Genomic DNA, 21,542 nt, shown 5'->3' with positions numbered 1-21,542 from the left:
TTTGCAAAATGGGCCTCTGTGCAGTAACTCTGCTTAGCGTTCCTAAATAAACTGTTGTAACTCAACCTCTTCCTAGGCCAATAGCCTGTTAACTTGACCACGGGCCAAAATCTATTAATCAACAATGTGGACAGAAAAATGAGCAAGTGTCTCAATAATTTTACCAGACGTATTTGACGTGGCTGTTTGGTGCCTGCTCAGCATGTTGATCGCTTGGAGGATAACGCTGTTTGGGATGCTGAGAAAGTCCAGCTCCATGCAAAATACCTGTGGTAAGAGAAGTTAAGATTTTTACTAGTTGTTTTTTCGGAAAACAGGAACATGTTGTAGTGATGTCATCTTCTTAGAGTAGTCCATAAAACAGTGCAGATCCAAAGTGATGTCACATCTTTGGACACTCTAGCGGAGATAATTCATTCAACATTAGAATACAATAATCGTGCACTTAACCCTGGTGGATTTTAGCATTAGCTAGAAATAAACAAAAGACAGAATGTCAGTCACATACGAGCAATTAGGGGAAACATAATGCTCTTGAGAGCCATCAGTCCAGAATGGGACTGAAAACGTCATTTAACAATGTATGCATAAAAAGTCAAGGCCACTGTTAACTTTCTTGCTTCGTATTCAGATTCTTCCATGTATATGTCATGATTAGTAAACATTAGAAGGCAAGCTTGCCATAGATACTGCATTTCAATAGAGGTTACTTAATGCAGCTGTTAAACATGGATCCCAAACGTTTATGGGTTCTCCTGGGGCATCCAAAATATGAGGAGTGCTTCATTGTGCCAAGGTAGAGCTCTGCAGAGCAGCTTCTTTTCCTGTTTGTTCTGAGCAGAACTGCCAGAGCTAAGGGGTGACCTGGCATGTGCGGTTTCTGATGGCTTGTAAATTTTTATAAATGAAGGCATGGTCATTAGACGGAGAATTAGCGGGGTGTAAAAACTTCACAGATATAATAAAAGTTTTACAAGGCTGATCGAAGCTAGGCTAAGCCTGATGCAGCAAAGAACTGAGCACTAAGATGTGAGCATTTGGGGAGGGGAGGCAGGAATGACTTGGACCAGTCAAGTAACTCCATGGCAAAGCAGACATTTTTGCACCGGGGTATAAGCAACTCAAGAGTCCATTTCATAAAACTAATAACTAATGCCCAGATTAAGTAATGCACTGGTTATGTTGGGCAAGGGGGGTGGTATAGTTTAATATTTAACTGCTTATGGAAATGCTTAAAAGATGCATTCCAGTTGTAACAATTAGCTGATTGAGGTTTTACAGTGTTATGCGAATGAAAATGTCGTTTGCAGTGGAGAAAGAAAGAACATGTGTTGACTTCTGTGTGGTCTCCTGTCCTCTCATTCACTTTATTGGGCATAATCCCGTTTGCAGTCTAGATGGGATGAGGGTACTCAGCCATGCAGTACCATCGATTATTATCTGAAGCCACTTGTGTATCCTCTCCTAGCACTATTGTTCAATGGATATAGAAAGTAAAATATGTTACAGACACTGGCTAGCATCCAGGAAAAAAAGGGGGGCGGAACTCGCTCTGTGCACCCAAGGTAACTCTGAATTTGTGCTTTCTGGACAGCAGCCACCATGTGTGTGTGTGTGTGGCCACTCTGCAAAAGCAGGGAAGGATGAATCCTACTGGATGCTTGTAACCTTGTGGACCTCCCTTAAAGTAACTCTCTGGATCCAAGCCACTGTTTGCATCTCACAATACAATACAATACAATACAATACAATACAATACAATACAATACAATACAATATCATTATTGTCATTGTCCCATACAGAACAATGAAATTCTCCCACCAAAAGACTCTCCCTCCGCACCTGCCAGGCTGCCCCCTCAGCCCCTGGGTCCCAAATTGCTGGGGGGTCTGTGTGTCATCAGTGCCCCCCCAATCCCTGGTGCTGCTGTCTCAAGAGGCCTCAGGCGCAAGACGGGATGCCCAAAGAGACATTTTGGGTTGTTTACCACTTGCTAACATTTTAAAAATAATACATGGGAAGCCTATTACGCACAGCATCTCCCAGCTTTGTACTGCTTCCTTGTGGGTTTCAAAAGAATTGAACTAACCTATATTTTTATTTTCTGTGCCACCCCCCATCCCACAAAGGCTTAGTTTTCATTAAAAACAAGCTATCCCAAGCTTATATGGTCATGATGGGAAAATAATCTGTACACCAGACTTCTAATTGCCCAGCAGTCTAAAGACAAGTACAAATACACAGAGGCAATAGTTGCATCCAAATCCCCCCCCTTTGTCACAGTCCAGCCTTTCCTGATGGTCTCCCATCCTCCAGGAGATGCTTTTGGGGGGGGGGTGTCACAGGAGGGAGGTGCTTGGGGCCAGAAAGTCCCATTCCACAGGCATAACTGCTGGACACAAAGACAAATTTATTTTTTTGCAAATAAATGGAGCCCATGAGCCTTTCATTTTAGGTCTTTCACAGACATGATTGTTACCTCAAAATGTTTGAAAGAGCATTGGAGAGCCTAACAGAGAGACTTCGCGGTCAGACTTTCGACAACCTTTTGGGCGAAAAATGATGTCCACAGATTTAGTTAATGGAAATCTAAAAGCTTCAGTGGGGCTTTGCCAGTGTAAGTGGTCAGTGACTCATCTTTTATGAAGGGAAACCTTGAGCCCATTAAAGAAAAAGGGACTTTCACATTATATGAGTAAAAAGTAAAGTATTTGCAAGTCCTTAGATTTTTTGATTTAACAATTAATGGAACAACTGTACCTGTGGGGTTGTGCTGGAGTAAGTGGTTAACATGCTATAGCAGGACTCGCATTATCTTTGGCAGTTATTCTCCACTCTCCCCAGTACAGGTCCTCTTGATCAAAAACAGCAGGAAGCATCCTCACTCAGTTTGGTAAATGGAAGCTTTGCACAATGCAGGAGGGCAGATCTAACTGCCAGCATAAGAATTGCCAGGCAGAGTCTGAGCAATGTAGCCAGATGTATCTTGAATCATAGAATTTTAGAGTTGGAAGGACCCTGAGGACCATCTAATTCAACTCCCTGCAATGTAGGAATATGCAGCTATTCCATACAAGGATCGAACCTGAAACCTCCGCATGGTTAGCACCATGATCTAACCAACTGAGCTATCCAGAAATGTGTGTGTGTGTGTGTGTGTGTGTGTGTGTGTGTGTGTGTGTAGGGGTTGTCCTCCCCTGTTAAAAGGTAAAGGGACCCCTGACCATTATTAGGTCCAGTCGTGACCGACTCTGGGGTTGTGGCGCTCATGTCACTTTATTGGCCGAGGGAGCCGGTGTACAGCTTCCGGGGCATGTGGCCAGCATGACTAAGCTGCTTCTGGCGAACCAGAGCAGCGCACGGAAACACCGTTTACCTTCCCGCCGGAGCGGTACCTATTTATCTACTTGCACTTTGACATGCTTTCGAACTGCTAGGTTGGCAGGAGCTGGGACCGAGCAACGGGAGCTCACCCCGTCGCGGGGATTCGAACTGCCAACCTAATTGGCAAGTCCTAGGCTCTGTGGTTTAACCCACAGTGCCACCCGCATCCCATGTCCTCCCCTGTTAGCTCACAGCATATAATACCATACTATTCTGCCTTGGTGAGACCACACCTGGAATACTGTGTCCAGTTCTGGGCACCACAATTTAAGAAAGATACTGACAAGCAGGAATGTGCAAAGGAGGGCAACCAATATTATACAGGGTCTGGAAACAATCCCATGAGGAATAGTTGAGGGATTTGGGTATGTTTAGTCTGGTAAAGAGCCTGAGAGGAGATATGATAGCCATCTTCGAATATCTCAAGGGCTGTTACACATGGAGGATGGAGCAAACTTGTTTTCTCCTGATCTGGAATGTAGGACCCAAACCCTTAGCTTCAAGTGACAAGAAAGCAGATTCTGACTAAACATCAGGAAGAACTTTCTGAAAGTTAGAGCTGTTTGACAGTGGAACGGACTCCCAAGAGAGGTAGTGGACTCTCCTTCCTTGGAGGTTTTTAACCAGAGGTTGGATGGCCACCTGTCCCGCATTGTAGGGGATAGGATTAGATGACTCTGTGTCTTCTCTAACTCTAGGATTCTATGAAAACACATACTATTTTAAATCTGCAGGAACATAACATGCTACAGTTAAAACAAAATTTGAAAACTGACGATGACCTTGTGACTTAGAGTGTTGTCAACTTCCTTGGCTAGAATGGTTCATTGGATCTGATTCCAAATAGCGCCCTGGACATTAAACTTTATACATATATTTATCCTCCACTGATCAAAAAGGCAATTATGCGGCTATCCAACCAGATATCACTGGGGGTATAAGGATGATGACTGGGGGCATGGGGACTTGGGGCTTTGTTGTAATCTCTTATCTTTTTGTGTGTGTATATTATACCAATAAAAGCCTATTATGGAAGAAAAAAACTGGCAATTAATAAAGAACACAAAGAGTTTCACAGATTCATTGAAACCTACCATAGCCGGTCTGTGACACTAGCTCAGCTGCTCCCCCAATGGGTTTAGCGAGAACTCCCATGATTCCCTTCCCCACACCAGAGATAACACCTTTGGCCTTGAGTCCAGCTGAACCCTGGGCCTCTGACGTTTTTTGGAAGTTCTGCATTGGCTGGTCTACAATACCAGCAATCGCACCTGTAACGAGAGTATGACAGAAGGATAAACTCCTAGAACAAGAATAAATATTAACAGAGAATATTGGACTGAGAATCTGAGTTATCACCTGCCTAATATAGCAATAAGGAATACCAATTAACCTGAGGAATACACTGAATTCAGTTCTCCGCTTGTCCCTTCTTGTGTTTCTCTTTTTCATATAAACATTTACATTGGCCTGGTTCATACTTCATGCGAAGCCAAACCCTGGCAGAGCATAAATGTGTGGGCTTCCAGAGAGGAGCTTACACAATTTGCTCCTTCCCAGCCCTTTCCCCCTGCTACGCTGAGCGGAGCTGAGCCAAGGTTTGGCTGAGCATGTTGTCCAGACCTGGGCTCCTGGTTAAGCTCTTTCCAACTAACCATGAGCTATAACTAAGAAGAAACTCCTGGAAGCTAGTATGTTCTCACTAAGCTGAGGTTTGTGCAAACCAGGCCACTTGGTGGCTTCATAATGCATTTATTCTAGGTGTTTTCTTTCCAAGTGCATTTGTTGACTGGAAAGGATTTAGGATACTGTGTGTGTGTGTGTGTGTGTGTGTGTGTGTGTGTGTGTGTATATATATATATATATATATATATATATATATTAGATTGGAATAAATGTCTGCTAACATTCAGAGTTTTTTAGCTGCTATGGAAATGAGATTTTCACGTAAGCCTAAGATGGACTTCATAAGAAAAAAAGACCTGCATTCCATATATCATTTTAATATCCCCTTCTATTGCCAGAAATGCTCATAAACTAATGCAACCTCTGATATATTACCAAGCTTAGTAGAATTAGGCTTTGGGACTTTTTGTTACTATCTTTGTGAACACAACCATATTTTACTTTAATGTACATGGGTCAAACTTTTACAAGTGCCTTAATGACCCCTCCGGCTTTTAGTATCAACAGAAGACTGCAGTTTAAATCTTCTTAAATGTAAACAGGTATGTAAGGTGGGATCTCTCTTTGATCTCGAGTTTACTCAAGCCACTTACCACAGAGATGTCTCTAGTTGTTGTAACTTTGATGGATAAGCTATTTGGAACTCACTAAAAGGACAATGATTGAATAAAGTGACAAGGTGTTACGTGACAACAATTTGAAGCTTAGCTGCCTGAGCAATAGGCCATGGTTGTTCAGCACAGAGGAAATCACTGGGTAAAGTCTTTAGACCTCTTTGTACAAACAGAGAGATCAAACAGCTGCCCTGGAAGGGACATCTATTTAGTTCCATGTGGACAACAAAAATGGGCACCTTGGTCAATTGCAGTTCACTATGTGCACTTGAAATCAAATGTTACTGTTCATCGATATTGGCTGCTCCCAAAAACACAGAATGGTGAAGGTGGGTGAAGTTCCCTAATGTGTAAGGGATAACAGAAGGGGCCATCAGTGTTTCACGACATGCAGCCATCATGCAGCATGCAGTTTGCCCCTCATTGCTTTCTATTTTTTTGAGGAAAGAATCTTGCTTTTCAGTTAATCCAGTCTCATTAAAATGTTGTTGTTCCTGATGGCCACTAGCTTCGATGGCTTTAAAAGAGGATTAGACAAATTCATGGAGGAGAGGGCTCTTGATGGCTACTAGTCAATATGGTTATGTTCTGCAATGCTTCTGAATATTTCTCATTGTGGGTGCTTTGCATTCAAATTATAGCTGCACTGGGACTTTTTGAGACCCCTTAGGAAAACCTGTTTATGACATCAGATAAGCCAGTGGAAGCTAGAAGAGCCATGACATATCACAACCTATCAGCCTATCGAGAGACAAAGCAGAGATTGCAAGAATGACACTAATGGCCTGGTGTGCTGATGGGCCAGTTGTTTACAGAACTATACAAGCATGCTGGATTGCACAGCAAACTATTAAATTTGATGCCCCGTGAACAACTGTGCCTGCTAATCTCTCACTTGTAAGATACAATCTGGGCGCTTGCTTGTTCACATTACAATGCACGTGCATATATTTATTTGGGTGGTTAATTTCTTCTGTGACTAAGAACAGTGGGCATTATTTCAGCAATAAAGAATTTGTAAACAGAATCAGAGAGACGGGTTAAGTTCCTCATTCTGTGTAAGTAAAACAGTGCAGGCAACTGCAGTCTAAGCCAATTTATAAACTAAAGTTTGTCGTCCATATCTTGAGTAAAGGCAGCAACAAAGAAAAAGAAGCAGTCTGGTATGCTTAAATATAACAGCAATAACTTCAGATTTCCAGCACAATGTCTAACCTGCTTGAAAAACAGGGGTTCTACTGTTCCAATTCAATTCAACTGGCCAAAATTACTGGCTGAGGTTGCCTTTAGAACTCGTATAACCCCTGTTTGAAAACAGCTGCACTGGCTGCTAGTCCCTAACTGGGCCAAAATTTAAGGAGCTGACACTAGTGTTTAAAGTCCTAAACAATTTAGGTCCCAAATATCTGGGAGACCACCTGCTACCCTAAAGACCCTCTTGGGTATTAAGATCAGCAGAGGGGCTCTTTTGTGAGTTCCACTGCCCTAAGAAGTTTTGGGTGGTTGTGGCCCAGGAGAGGGCATTCTTTGTGGCAGCTCCTAAATTGTGCAACTCTCTTGTCACAGCCTGGCACCTTCACCATAAAGCTTTTGGCAAATGCTGAAGATGTACCAGTTTATCCTGGCCTTTGACACCTGAGATGTGTTTTCAGGGCTCACCCTGTGACTGTGTTTTAACTGAAATAAAAAAATAAAAAAATTGTCCAGTAGCACCTTATAGACCAACTCAGTTCTGGTATAAGCATTCATGTGCAGTTTTTAAGAAGCACTGAAGAAGTGCGCATGCACACGAAAGCTTATACCAGAACAAACTTAGTTGGTCTCTAAGGTGCTACTGGACCATTTTTTTATTTTTTTATTATTTCAACTGCGTCAGACCAACATGGCTACCTACCTGTGTTTTAATTGTTTTTAATATTGAATCTTAAATTTTAGTAACCCACCCTGAGACCTGTTGTTGTAGGGTTAAAAATAACAATAACAATAGCAGCAGCAGCAGCAGCAGCAACAACAACAACTGTCACTTCCACAACCAGACAAAGTCAAGAGTGGAAATCTTTAGAGAAAGATAAATTAAGTAGATCTCATATATGCTTAAGCTAAGAGCAATTTGCTGATGCCATGACTTCTACCAGCCTGTGGACTTTACTAACTTCCAAAAAATTAGAAGAACTGCTGAGGAACATTTTTGCAGAGTTATATGGTGGTATAGATTCCAGTAGCCCCACTAAGTGGTGGACACTCTGGATGTGTATTACGAACACTCCAGCTTCTGCTTCCTCTCATAGCTAAAACAGAAAACAATGCTTCTTTAAAACTGACACCCTTTAGATCAACATTTCTTTGCTGTTGTGAGCTGAGTATACAACAGGCAACTTAGCAGGACAATGTGACAGATCTTCAATTGCTCCGGTTCATTTTAGTGGAGATCTTTGTTGAAGATTCTGCTCTCCAGTATTTTAGATCCTAACTACTGTAGGTAAACTTCTTTTATATCTGCATTCCCCACTCTCAGGAAACCTGCTTTCTGCTGCATGGACATTTTTATTAATAGACTCTGATATTTTGCACCTGAAGGAAAAGCCACTCACCCGCTGTTAGGAGGGAATTTTTAAAAAGTCTTGTTGCATCATCCTGCATTTTTCAAAGCCCCTGTTATGTCATGCTATGAAATAATTTCCAGCAGCCCTAACCTAATTTCCAACATTTCACCAATTCCTTGGCAATACATTAAAAGAAATATGAATCTACCACTGAAGCTGGCAGCTCTGTGTTGAATCTCTCTCTCTATAATAGCTACTTAAACTTACTTTGTGTCCAGATGCTGCCCATTTGCCTTGAAACATGATACTGTAATCTTCTCCAACCTGGTGCCCTCTGGATATTCTGGACTACAATTCCCAGCAGAGCCAATGGCCAGGGAACATGGGACTTGGCTATAATAACACCAGAAGGTACCAGGTTGGGGCAGGCTATTCATTTCTTCAATTGTTTTTATGCAAGCTTTTTTGAGGGCTTTCCCTAAAAGGTAGCCTAGAAGTAAATAAATATTGTTGGTGTGGACAGTGAAATACATGGCACAACAATGTCAGAAAGGAGCTAAATTGTAGTATAGATTACTGGAAAGAAGCAAAGAGAGCTTGAGATGGTGCTGCTGTTGTTTATGACAGCCTGATAGTTTCTTATGTAAAGTTCTGCTGTTAGGTTGAATTGTATAGCGACTGAAAATTTTAAAAGTGACTTTTTTTTGAAGTTAGCCTCTAAATTTCTAAGTCTGCTGATTTCTAAGCATTTTGATCTTTTAGGGTGATACATACTCCCAAGTATGCACAAAACCATTTTACTGAGCAATATAAATTGTGTTCTTTTAAAGAAATGGATGCATGCACGCTCTGCAACGCACATGCTTCTAAACAGTTCAGTTTTAAATCCTGCTTTCATTTCACAAATTACTATGAAGTGGTTAATTTTTAAACTTGTAAGTAATACCGTAGTTTAAAACACCCATGGTGATCTTCTCCCCTAGCTAAGCCCTTTGGCTGGAGTTTTAATATTATTATACAACGTTGATGCGATGTGACTGTTTCTGCTGCAGAAATATTTTTTGTCAACATTTACTTGACATTTGAACTATACTCAAGTGTTTTTCAAACAAAAACAAGCATCTAAGTTATCTATGATGCAAAGGAAATAGCCAGTCTGAAAGGTTTTCCTGTAGCTCATTAAAAGGAAACACTGGAATGAGCATGTCTTTGTATCTATATTGTTTACGTGATGACATTCATTCCGCCCTGCATCTTTTGCCACATCTAAATTAAAGGATAACTGTACTTCTAAATATCCACAATTACTATTAACAATAAAAATGTATCCCCTTGCAGCCACTATTTTAAATGCAGCTGGCTTTTGCTTGTTTTTTAAATGTGCATTAAACTCCCTTCTCATCTAACAGGGTCATCAGAAAATGTTTTGTAACCTGTCTAGCTGCAAGGGAACAGAACACTGAATCTAATATTTAATGCTGGATTAAAGAGCAGGATAACCTGTTCAGTCGGGAACTCGAGACTGCAGCAGTTCCTCATCAGGATATATATGGCCAGGGATTTATCCCCATGCTGTATACACAGGCTAATCACAGGCAGGGAGCTAGAACATACCGATCTGAATTTGCAACACTGATAAGCAAAGGCAGGCCATGTTGCAAAACCTCACTTCCACAGAAGGTTCCAGGTCAGACTTGATCTGAACCACTGTTTCTCATGAAATTGCCTCCTTCTTCTGAATTTACTCTACCCTGCGATGCTCAGCCTCTAACTACCTGTTCCATAGGTAAAGACAATTTTCATATGCAACTGATTACAGGCTGCTGCTTTATGTGAAACACTTAACTCAACACTGGCATAACAAGAGGACCGGAACAAGGAACCCCGGTCTCCTCCTGTAAGTAAAGCTGTGCACAAATAAACAAAGCAGCTCATATCCCTGAGCTTCCTTTCTGTTTGAGGATTTAAGCCAGTGAGAGCTTTCTGCTGAAGACAATCAACCTACCTACCCCCTGATAGGAAGAGGAAGGCTCCATCTTCTTCAGAATTATACCTTTCACTGGGACATCACAACCACCAGCAGCAGCTACCCCACACAGTTTGAGAACTCAGCTTGCTGCTACCCCATAATAGATGGACCTTCTGCCTTTGCCTTGTCAGCATTGCCTGAATTTCTTCCCTAGACCCCATGCCCTTCACTTGACAGTTGGCTGGATCTGAAGCCTTCATTTCAACAGTCTTTGGTCTCCATGAATGTGGAGAACAAAACCTAAGAACATACCAGTCAGTTTCTGCTAAGAGGAAAAAGCAGCAAAGCTAACTGCAGCTGAGGACGTGTGCATTGCTTAGTGCAGTCTGCTCTCTTCCCACCCTTGCCTCCAACAGCTATGAACCTATTGCCCCATGAGACCAAATATACTGTGAGAGCCTGTCTCACTTTTCAACCCACAAGAACATGGTGGTGGGGGAGGTGGGGGGGGGGACACTGTCCCCAAATGAACATCCTAAAAATAAGAAAATCTTTTTTGTAACTATTTTTGGAGCCCATCCTCCCGAAGACTGGGTATAGTGATCATGAAATCATACAACCATTACCTAAAAGGCTGATGCCTAACCGAGAGAGGCCTTGTCTCAGTCCTTCTCCCAGGTTCTCAGGGAGTTGCCTTCTCCATTCTTCCTGCCGGTTGTAATGCTCCTCATCCAGGGACAGCCGATCCATATTCCGAGCAAGGCTCGTTGCCAGGTTCGTAATTGATGTCAGTGTACCTACGTGCAAACAGATTAGGAAGTCAAATCAACAGATTGCTGAAACCATGGCATTTTGTCCATTCAATCAAGGCACAAAATCTATACAGTAGTTCTGTTATGTTAAGGATCAATAATGCATTTTATTGGTGTACAGTGCAGGTTTTACCACAGCCCTTCAGTCTTCCTTCTTATGAGGCCTGGCATAACTGTAACCCGCCAAGCCTTCTAGCAATAATTGCTCAGCTAATCTAATGCCACACAGATACAGAAAAACGAGTCCACGTAGGGACCTTTTATATTGCTCTGCAATGCTGGAAGAGCAACAGTTCTTGCTTTGAATCCTCTGCATTTTGCAGCTGGGTTTTGAAGCCACAAGATGGCACTATGTCTGTGTCCAAGCCCAGGAAAATCCAGATGTACGCTTTCTCCAAAAACATGTTCAGAAATACTTCGCGATGGTGCCTACTTTCCTTCTTTAAAAGGCTACATATGATGAGGCAATGTGGTGTAGGATTTCCAAGGTGCAGCAAAAGTACTGAACTTCTTTAACATCTCCGTTCAGTTGCTGCATGACAAAGTGGCCATGCGGGAAAGCTTAAACCGCGAGTGTTTCTAGGATAATGTTAAAGGGAATGGCTTGCTTTAAAAACACAGAGGGTTGGTGAGGTTTGTTACCCTCCCAGCATTTTGCTGAAACCCAACAAGCTAGAACTAAGATGAGGACAGCAAATCTGGGAGCTTTAGCACTGTCTTTCAAAACCCTTAGAAAAAATGCAGCAGGGTATCTACCTTTGGAAATGTGTTTTACAAACGATGTTGTTCCTCTGGATACTCCGCTAACAAAGGCTCCAGGACCACGGGTCAGCCCTTCATATGGGAGCCTGAAGAAATCGGCGATTCCATTCCCTATGCTTCTTACCAAGCTGGCTGGGCTGCCAAGAATCTCCAGAGATCCAACAACCCATCCTACATGAGGAAAAAGGAGAGAGAGAAAGGGGGAAGAGAGGAGTTGATGCTCACTAAAACTACAGAAAAAGTAGTTTAACCAAAAAGGAAGGGAGGGGAACCCTCTCCACTCTCCCTCCCTCCATCCCACTTTTACACAAAAATTTATCACATCACGAACTTCCTTTGAGAAAAACACGGGAAATAGCTCATCCACTACGGATTCAGCAATGGCAATCTTTCATGCTTTCTAAATCAAAGAAATCCCTTTGGCAAAAACACAAATAGCTTTAAAATGACTTCCTTCCATGAGCCTCCCGTATTTCTGCTAAAACTGCGTGTGGAGAGATGGATGCTGCATTCAAATAGCTCGAAGTAATAGGAGCAGAGGCTTATTTTGCTTAGAAGGCTTTACATCTTGTAAAGCAACTTTGTTATTTCACGTCCTCACAGTGAAAGAATCATGACAGCTAGTTTACAGTGATGCAGTGTACAGCCTTGGGGGAGTGTGAAGGTCAAACTGCTTGATGGGGTGTTGGGAAAGGGGATGCAGATTTTTGACAAGTGCGCAAGGAATTATTTTAATCCACCCTAACAGCTCTGTGCTGATCACTTTCTTGCAGAGTCTAGTTATAGCCAGATAAATGGCTTTTTGCTCAGTGCAGTTGTGTAAACAGCAATGACATTTGCATGCTGATTATGTTACTCAGAAGGAGGATCCCTTATGAGTTCCCCACAAGGGGATGAGTATGGAGGATTCCTAGGATTTAGTTTCTTCCATAAAATTACAGTTGCTGGCAGGTAGCCTGATGTCCAAGCGCATTGTCCTTTGTTTGCTACAAGCTGTGCTGCTATGCTGCCTTGGAAGCCAGAAAAGAACTGTCAAAAGGGATTGTAAGGTCACACAACTGTTGGATGTTTGCAGCACCCAACAGAATAGCCCCATGAGGCTACCTGGAGAGAGCCTGTGACCTCAGAAGACTACAGGAGTGGTCTCTGCTTGCAGGTTTGGTTGTGCATTGGCTGTACAAGTAAAACAAAGACATTTAATCATGCAGCTAATGATCAACTGAGCTGCCAATTATAGTAGGTACTGGCAGAACAGACAGACAATTCCCCTTCCCATATCTGTACTTTTTGGTCAATGGTATGCCTCAGTAACGTACTTCTGTAACAAATCATAATGTGAGAGGGATTTATATATTTTAATTAATGAGTCAAACAAGTTTATGTGGAAAATCCAGGAGTAAATTGGTACGCTGCCTGATTCGTAAGCAGGTGGGCAAAATTTACTTCTATTGATGATGTTCATCACAAGGAATTGTTCTCTGAATTAAATTTTGCAAGAACAACAAGAGAGTCTTGTGGCACCCTAAAAACTAATAAATATATTGTTAAGCATGCACTTACATGAACCAGACCCCTCAATAGCAGAAACTTTGATTCTGCATATACTGAAACTTAAAAGTCTCCTTTTGACTTCTCCTTTTTCAGAGTCTCATATACTAAGAGCTATCTATGCCTTTTCACTGACTCCACAGTGAGTCTGAATAGCTAATTCGCAAACAGGCTACCAAACACCCCCCTCCCCCAAAAACCTGCTCCTCTCCTTCATCTTGGCACCCTAAGGCCTAAGCTGGCTCCTGCTTGAGGGCATATCAGTTCCTCTGTGCTGTGCAGTTTGTTCAGAGCCCTAGAATGGAGGAGTCCAAGAGATAGTCCTCTTTAGAAAAACGGTCAATGCTTATGGAGTTTGGTTTCAGTGGTTTGAGTAGCATAGCTCAAGTTTGTATTCTCCAGAGCTTAGGGCAAGGAAACAAGCTTGGAGACGGCTTGAACACAAGTGGAGGAAAGATTCAAATTAATGCAACCAAACGCTAGTAAGGGCTCAAGGTATAGGGCGGTATATCAATTCAAATTATCATCATCATCATCACCATCACAAACCTGTCTATTACATACTAGGATTTACATTAAAAAATATGTGTGGGTACATTCCACAGGGACTTGCTGACTGGCTGCTGCTTCCGCCAACATGTGCATATATAGCAAGACTTATGCCTTTGGGGTTTATCTGATCCTGCTGCAAATATGTGAAACTACAAAAACCACTTGAAGAGTTTTTTTCGCTCTTGGGACTCAGCCAAATGGCAGTGTCTCATCAGGCACCATCCCAAATAGCTGCATATGCACACCAGGATGCAAATGTTGCAGAAGATACTTGAGTGCAATACACAAATCACATTTATAGCAAGCTTTGCGCCCTAACATCCCCTGTAACATTGTAAGGCAGGTGTAGTTTACCTGTGGCCCTCTGGTTGTTAGGAGACTCCAGCTCGCATTAGCCCCAGCCAGTATGGCCTATGATCAGGGATGATGGGAATCATAGTCCAACAAATGGAGGGTCACAGGTGAATCACCCCTGCCGTAAGGGCTTCTGAGGCTCACCTTTCAGATTGCATACCACTTCACTGTTATCCTAAGAAGTCTGATCTGTTAGACTGTTTGAATTGGCCCTGTATCCAATTTGCACAACCAAGTGATGGGACTGTCATGAGGAAAGCCATCATTATTGACTATACAACTTAAATAAATGAATGAATGAATGACAAATGAACATATAGCACTGCTTTATACCAAATCAATCTATTTGTCCTATATGCTATTGTAATCCAGTATTTTCAACTCTGACTAGTAGTAGCTTTCCATGGTCTCAGGCATAAGTCTTTCATAGAGGTTTGGGAGATGCCAGGAACTCAAGCAAGAATCTTCTTTATGCATAGCATGTCACTTGTGTTCCAGTCCATGTAGATCAGGGTTTCCTAAACTTGGGTCTCCAGCTGTTTTTGGACTACAACTCCCATCATCCCTAGCTAGCAGGACTGCTGGTCAAGGATGATGGGAACTGTAGTCCAAAAACAGCTGGAGACCCAAGTTTAGGAAACCCTGATGTAGATGAATGTGCTCCTGCATGGGCTTGCACTATAAGAGAATCAGGTATGATCAAAGAGCACTCCAAGTTCCTACAAGTAGCCTATCCGGCTATGGTGTTGTAATGTGCATGTGACTGTTGAATAAGCAGGACTTTCTTAATTGCACATAACACACAGTAAAAGTGGTTCACAGACTGTTGAATGGTACAGGGCCCAACAGCAATTGGCATGGAGAAAGATAATGATCATGTTTCAGCAAAAGCAATTGTGCATTGGCTGTGGGTGATCAAAGGCTAGTCTCCTTTTCCACTGCAACGTACATGTTCCTATATAGCAAAGGTACAGCAGAGATGGAGTCACTTTATGAATGCACATGTATGGAAGTGAGACAAGGTATCCATTAATCTAATAGACTGTTTGCTCACTATTGATCTTGTATGGGAAAGAATCAGTAAAACAAACACACTCTTCAGATCAAAGGACAATAAACATCTGTGTGCCAGTCTAGCATGAGGATTCTGTGAAGAAAGACAGATTGCTAATCATAAACGGCAGCCAAAAGGAGATTGAACAAGAAAATAGTGTTCAATGGCATAATTTGCCTCAAATGTATCGAGACAGATTGAATAATTTCATGAAAGAAATTCCTTTTGTTGAGTTCATGTTAGGAATTAGTTGCTATGAATTCTGAGTTGTGCAGGCTGGCTAGGACAAAAGAAAGAAAATCAGAATACTATTCCCATATTTCTCACGGGCTTTGAAAATAGCCTGCAAGAGAATGTTGATCTCTACTATTTCACATTCATAGCATTTTTAGATCTATCATTTTACTCAATGTGATGTCCAAGCCTTGGTCATCTTTGATTTCCCCAACAAAAACCAACAGGCAGCCTGATCATAGTTATGTGGATTTAAGCTTGTTGACCATCATCGGTGTGTACCGTATTTTTCGCCCTATAGGATGCACTTTTCCCCCTCCAAAAATGAAGGGGAAATCTGGGTGCGTCCTATGGGGCGAATGCAGGCTTTCGCTGAAGCTTGGAGAGTGAGAGGGGTCGGTGCGCACCGACCCCTCTCTCTCTACAGGCTTCAGGAAGACATCCGCAGCCTAGGCGGGAACTCCCACAGGGCTGTCTAGGCTGCGGATAGTAGCCTGCTTCCCGGAGCGCCGGCACGCTGAAAGCAGAGCGCCCGGCGCTTCGGGAACACATCCGCAGCCTAGGCAGCCCTGCGGGAGTTTCCCGCAGGGCTCCCCACGCTGCGGATAGCAGCCTGCCGCCCGGTGCGAGGTGCGCCCTGAAGCAGAGTGTCCTGCGCGCCGGACAGACATCCGCAGCGTGGGTAGCCCTGCAGGAGTTCCCCGCAGGGCTCCCCACGCTGCAGATAGCAGCCTGCCGCCCGGCGGGCGGGGCGCCCTGAAGCAGAGTGCCCCTCGCGCCGGGCAGACATCGGCCAGCCCCACAAGCTCGGGGGACAGCAGGGAGGTGCAGCGCCGCCATCCCGCTGTTCCTCGACCTGGTTCAGTTTCCCCAACCAGCTTTGGGGGGGGGGGGGAATAAAGGAAAAAAATTTTTCCTTTATTTCCCCCCAAAAAAACTAGGTGCGTCCTATGGGACGGAGCGTCCTATGGGACGAAAAATACGGTAATCAAGTGTACCCTGAATTGTCTGTTTTCACGCACTTAGCCACATGCTGCAAACATTGGGCTATGTCAAAAAGGTACAAATATGGAACAAACATACCTGCTCTGAATAATGCTCCTGCAGCATAATGCATGGCCAACGCATGAATGAGCTGCCTGGCAGTTGTAAAAATGGGTCCTCGTTCAAACACAGAGAAGGAGAGAGGAGTGTGATCTGAAGCAATATAGAGCTTCAGGGAAGCATGGACGCTGACCAAGAGGCTCACCGGCTGGATTGCTAACTTCCTTAATTTCACTGGATTGGCTAAAGCATTTGCATGCTGCCTTACTGGTTCAGGAAGTATCCGGCTAATAGCTGCGGCTTCTGCAGAATGGCAAATGCCTCTGCTGTCTGGCAGGTAGGTCTCAAATAAAGTTTTGATGTAATAAACAAATGTGTCTTCTACATATAACCTGGCTGGTTTCATTTCAAAGCTGAGGTCATTCACATGAAACAGCAAATTCTGCTCTTCCGACAGAGTGAGGCAGAGTTTGATGAAGGAATTTTCATTATATTCTTCCAGATCTTTGTTGGATACCATGAGGTTGTGCACTTTGGTCCACTGTGTGGTTTCGTTTTTCTCTCCCTGGCACAGCAAGACAGGAAAATGGAAATTGGATTTGCTGTAAAGCTGATTGTCCAGCTGCAGGTCTCCACAATAGATATGGAGAGTATAAAACTGCTGAAGGCCACTGGTGGCCTCTCCGTGAAATTCATGAGAGAGAGGCCTAAGGTAGCTGGCAACTGGAACCATATGAAGGTAAATGTGGTCGACTGTGAACCGCAAAAGTTCAGATGATGTTTTTGGGCTCGTGATGTCATCATATACAGTGAGGCTCAGCTGGCTGATGAACATTTTAAGAAGGAGGCTCTGCTCTTGAGTTCTGTGGGGGGTGGGGAGAAACAACAGCAACTAGTTTCCTTCAATTTCAAATGAAATTAGCCAAGGGAAAAAATGATAATCGGGTACGTCAATGTGCAAATGTTATAAATAGGAACCAGATTTAGAGATCAAAATACCTACAGCCAAAGCATACAGAGAGGTATTATTGCTTGTCTATGCCAAGTTACATCCTCCCCACCCATTTAACATAAAGATATATTTGACCTTCACTATAACATTTTATGCACAGTAGTTCTTGGTCGTACTTGCAATGTAGCATGAAGCTAAAGCAGACAACGTAAAATATCCTCACACGTTGTCACATGTTACTTTTTTGGCTCTTTTGCAGCAGACAAAACAGAGCATTTCTAATATGGATCATTAACTTCACATTATGGAAGCAATATATTCCCTTATTAAATCACTGTAACTATTTTAAACTGATGATGGGTTGCTTGCTTTATAGCGTTAACTACTCTTGGCAAAACTTAACTAATAAGTGGGCTACTAAGCACAGGGAATCACTGATTTCATGGGTATTAATACTTCATTATAGGGCATATAAGCAAAATCCACAAAAACGCACCCTGCTCTTTCTGTGATGCACCTCTGGAAGCCAAGAACTTCAGCTGTTATAAAAAGGTGATGTTATAATTCAAGCTGAGTGTGGCTTGCAACAAAGGTTTTGTAACTTTGGGGCATAAGGAGCTGTAATAAAGATGACTGACTACCTAGTTTGCCTAGGACCATTCTTCTGCCCTGCATCATGAGTGAGAAATCCCACAGATCTCAATGGGAGTTCTATGCAAGTAAGGACTGCCAATCTGGCCAAATAAACTTTAAACTTGTGTGTCCTCTCTTAGCCTTGTTTATTGTACCAGGCATTTCATGTTTATCCTAGGGTGACATGACCTCAGATGTTAAGATTGTCATGTTTTACTGTGATATACAAAAAGTTAACATGTGGTCTAAACATACGCAACACATACGCAGCAACACTAGACAAAACAAACAGTTGTGCTAGATTTAATAAGTCACTTCACACCTAAAGGACTGAACACGGGATAATTCTCTTTTATGACCTTTTAAAGCAGTTTTAGCATACCTGTTCAAACTGATCTGTTGTCCTGGTCTTCCTTCAGGTGCTAAAGTGACAATTATTGTTCCACACTGATGAGCAATATCCACATAAACGTAGCCAAAGCCAGTTAAGAACACAATCTAGAAGCGGAGAAAACGCTTACTTAGAAATTTATGAAATACAGCTACACCTTGAGCCAATTAATGTTAATACTCTTTGGACTAAAAACACTTACTCCAACGTAGTTCTATAGACAGCTGTACAAATATAGTGACACAACTTGTTTGGAAATTGCAGCTTTTAGTTTTAACTTTCTGTTTCAAGTGAAATAATAAAAGCAGATTTCCTACAGCATCAGACACAAAGATCCAACAATTCAAACATCTGGTTTCTTTAAAAGCCACCAGAACTGGACATGGCACAAGACGTTTTTTCTTTACCTCACTCTTGCCATTTGTTTTGCTTGCTTGTGCACACTGCCACATGTTGTATGCCACACAGTCCTGCAATCATTTCTGTGAGGCAGAAACTCAAAAAAGGCTTGTAGTATGTATATTACTGCACAAGCAAGGCAGCATATAAACATACATTACCAAACTCCTCAAAACAGCAGAATTTCCTATTAGCAGTAGGGGAGAGAGGGGAGAAACAGGAGGCTAATGACAGAGTTCTACATAATTTGACTAACCTTTATTTGAAACTATGGCCTAAAATATCTTGTACTTTGACCACTGATATCCATTTGCAGGCTGCTATTTGAAGTATCATTCACTTCAACATGCCACCAAGACATTCATAATCTCAGGACTACTATGGCCTGGTAGCGTGGAGAAGTGCTTAAAAGTCAGCAGTGTAAAAATGCTCCCACTGCATGGAAAAGGGAAGCGTTCTCTTCAACGTGATTCATTTTTGATGTTTCATATGTAACTTTTCATAACTATTTCACATTTCACATAAAACTGGCGCGAAGACGGGAATACCTCAGAAGTTAGCACAATATTGGATTAAGTTACACAGGCACTCCCGTCTGGCAACTCTTCCAGCTCTGGCATGCTTGTTATGGACATTTTAGCACAGTGTCTACTTCATAGCCAAACTGGTCAACCCTATACATGACTGAGTGCACAGCACTGGGGCCCATGGAAAAGGAACTTTCAGTGGCAGTTCAAAGTCTGTGAAAGGTTCTCCTCACTGAGGTGCAGCTAGCCATGTGGCCTACTACAGGAGAGCCATATCCATCGTTCTGCCACCCACTTTTGTTTCTGACCCCTGCCCATCAGTAGCATGTGGCTCCTGAAAAGTTGCCTATGGAGGAATGTGGCCCATTGGGCTGAAAAAGATTCCCTACCCCTGATCTATGGCTTTACTGTGGAGCAGGTCCCCTGGCCTACCAAAATAAAGACTTGGATGGCCAGACATTCAGATTTAGGCTGTGGGTCTAAATGAGTGGTGAAGCAAGAAGGAAGGTAATCCTTTAAAAAAGGAGTCTAAAGAAATGTTCCAGGAGAACATCTTATGTTAAAGAGCATTCCGAGGAATCATTTAAAAAAATTAAACAGGAGAAACAATTGTCCCTGAGGAAGGTAGTTTTTGGGGTGGGGTGGGGGCAGTGTATTTGAGCCAGTAACTTCTCTTTCAGGCTCTTGCTTAAGGTTCACCTCTCTTTTTCCTTCTCTGGCAATTTTCAGTGTGGCCCTCCTTTTTGTCTCAGTACCAAAGCAAACAGATCAGGATTGTATTAACAATTTTTTCCAGAACACCAACATTTCTTTCTATCGTTTGTTATGGTGAAGGTAACACCATCTCTTTATTTCAGGTGAAAATAAAAGCAGAGAGGACAGCACAGTTTGGGCAGTAGCATATTTGCTCATGAAGCACTAATCTGCCCTAGAGAATTTTATTGCTGTTGATGCCGCTTTGGAAAGGAAGAACTCAGCATGATCCCAAACACCTCAAGTATGGGGTTGTGGGATTAACACTTAGAAAAGCTTATTTCTCAGGAAATTACATAGAGGCAACATTAAATATAGAACGATTTTCATTTTTTTCCAATGCTATTTTTGAGAAATCAAAGGAGCCAATCAAAGGGGAGTGCAGAATCTGTATCAGCAGGAACATTATGTAACATGCAGTGGTTTGCAAGACATACAGTTTTGGGGGTAGCTCTCTTGGTTTAAACAGCTCTGACAACTTGGGAATGTTGTTATAGCTGTAGCCTGATCTACTTTTTCCATAGTCAAGAGTGCAATGCTTGGGTTTTTGTTTTTTTATGGAAGAAGAAACCAAACGGCAGCATGCAGAGTGGATTTTATGGAGCTACACCAAGGCAGGTTGAACACACAAGCCAAGAAGGTTCTATTTATGAAATAGAAAATATCTAAAGGAAAGCCAAGAGCTAAATGGTGCAATAGCAATAAAATGCAGGTCTCTGTTAAGAATGCAGAAAATCAATGCCAACTTTCATATGCACTACCTATGGAAAAAATGTTTACAGTATGCCATGGCAAGACTGAACAGCTAGCAGAACGTAACTGCACCCAGAAGAGGAATGGCACTAACCCCTCTCAGAAATAAGCTATGCCCAACAGATGAACAACCACAATGGTTATGAATGCATTTATCTGGGAAACATACGTTTTTCCAGGCGCAAAATATGATGGTCCAAATCCAGCCCACCATGGACACAGCACCCACATGTGGAGGTATCTTCATATGGCAGAGTGCGGCTTTCCAGATGCTGCTAGACTACAACTCCCATTATCCTTGCCCACTGACCAAGATGGATGGAGCTGATGGGAGTTGGAATCCAACAACATCTGGAGGGACTTCATGCCCAACATGTGGCATTACAAAGCCTGGCAACCAAACAAGTTCTCTTGTTCAAGAGGATTATGTAATAATATTCTCAGAAAACCAAATCATTATGGAGATATGGAAAATGTAAGGCCTGAGCACATCTCTCCTATTCCTGTCAAGTCTTCCCTTCTTCACTTGGATCAAAGAATGTGGACAAAGAACAAGGGGGGGTGCTAGACAGGGAAA

The 21,542-nt window shown here is 42.5% G+C and overlaps 1 protein-coding gene and 1 long non-coding RNA gene across 6 annotated transcripts in view; one reads left to right on the top strand and one right to left on the bottom strand.

The window, feature by feature from the left end:
- The window catches only part of VPS13B (vacuolar protein sorting 13 homolog B), a 358,520-nt gene that overhangs the window by 3,302 nt on the left and 333,676 nt on the right, over positions 1-21,542 (bottom strand). For all 5 annotated transcript variants that reach the window (XM_083622696.1, XM_083622693.1, XM_083622694.1 and 2 more), the window contains exons 55-60: positions 18,525-18,640; positions 16,597-17,420; positions 11,766-11,942; positions 10,824-10,994; positions 4,480-4,656; positions 165-267 (exon numbers count right to left, since the gene is read on the bottom strand). In XM_083622696.1, the coding sequence (XP_083478822.1) occupies positions 165-267; positions 4,480-4,656; positions 10,824-10,994; positions 11,766-11,942; positions 16,597-17,420; positions 18,525-18,640 (1,568 nt within the window). The remainder of the gene's footprint in view (positions 1-164; positions 268-4,479; positions 4,657-10,823; positions 10,995-11,765; positions 11,943-16,596; positions 17,421-18,524; positions 18,641-21,542) is intronic.
- On the top strand, positions 1,979-4,428 carry LOC310766549. Its single transcript, XR_014550243.1, has 2 exons — positions 1,979-3,151; positions 3,186-4,428. It is a non-coding gene; the product is annotated as an uncharacterized lncRNA (long non-coding RNA).

The sequence above is a fragment of the Podarcis filfolensis genome (assembly GCF_964270895.1).
Source record: "Podarcis filfolensis genome assembly, chromosome: 7".
NCBI lineage: Eukaryota > Metazoa > Chordata > Lepidosauria > Squamata > Lacertidae > Podarcis > Podarcis filfolensis.
Note: the sequence above shows the minus strand (reverse complement) of the source record. Positions and strands in the feature narration are given on the sequence as shown.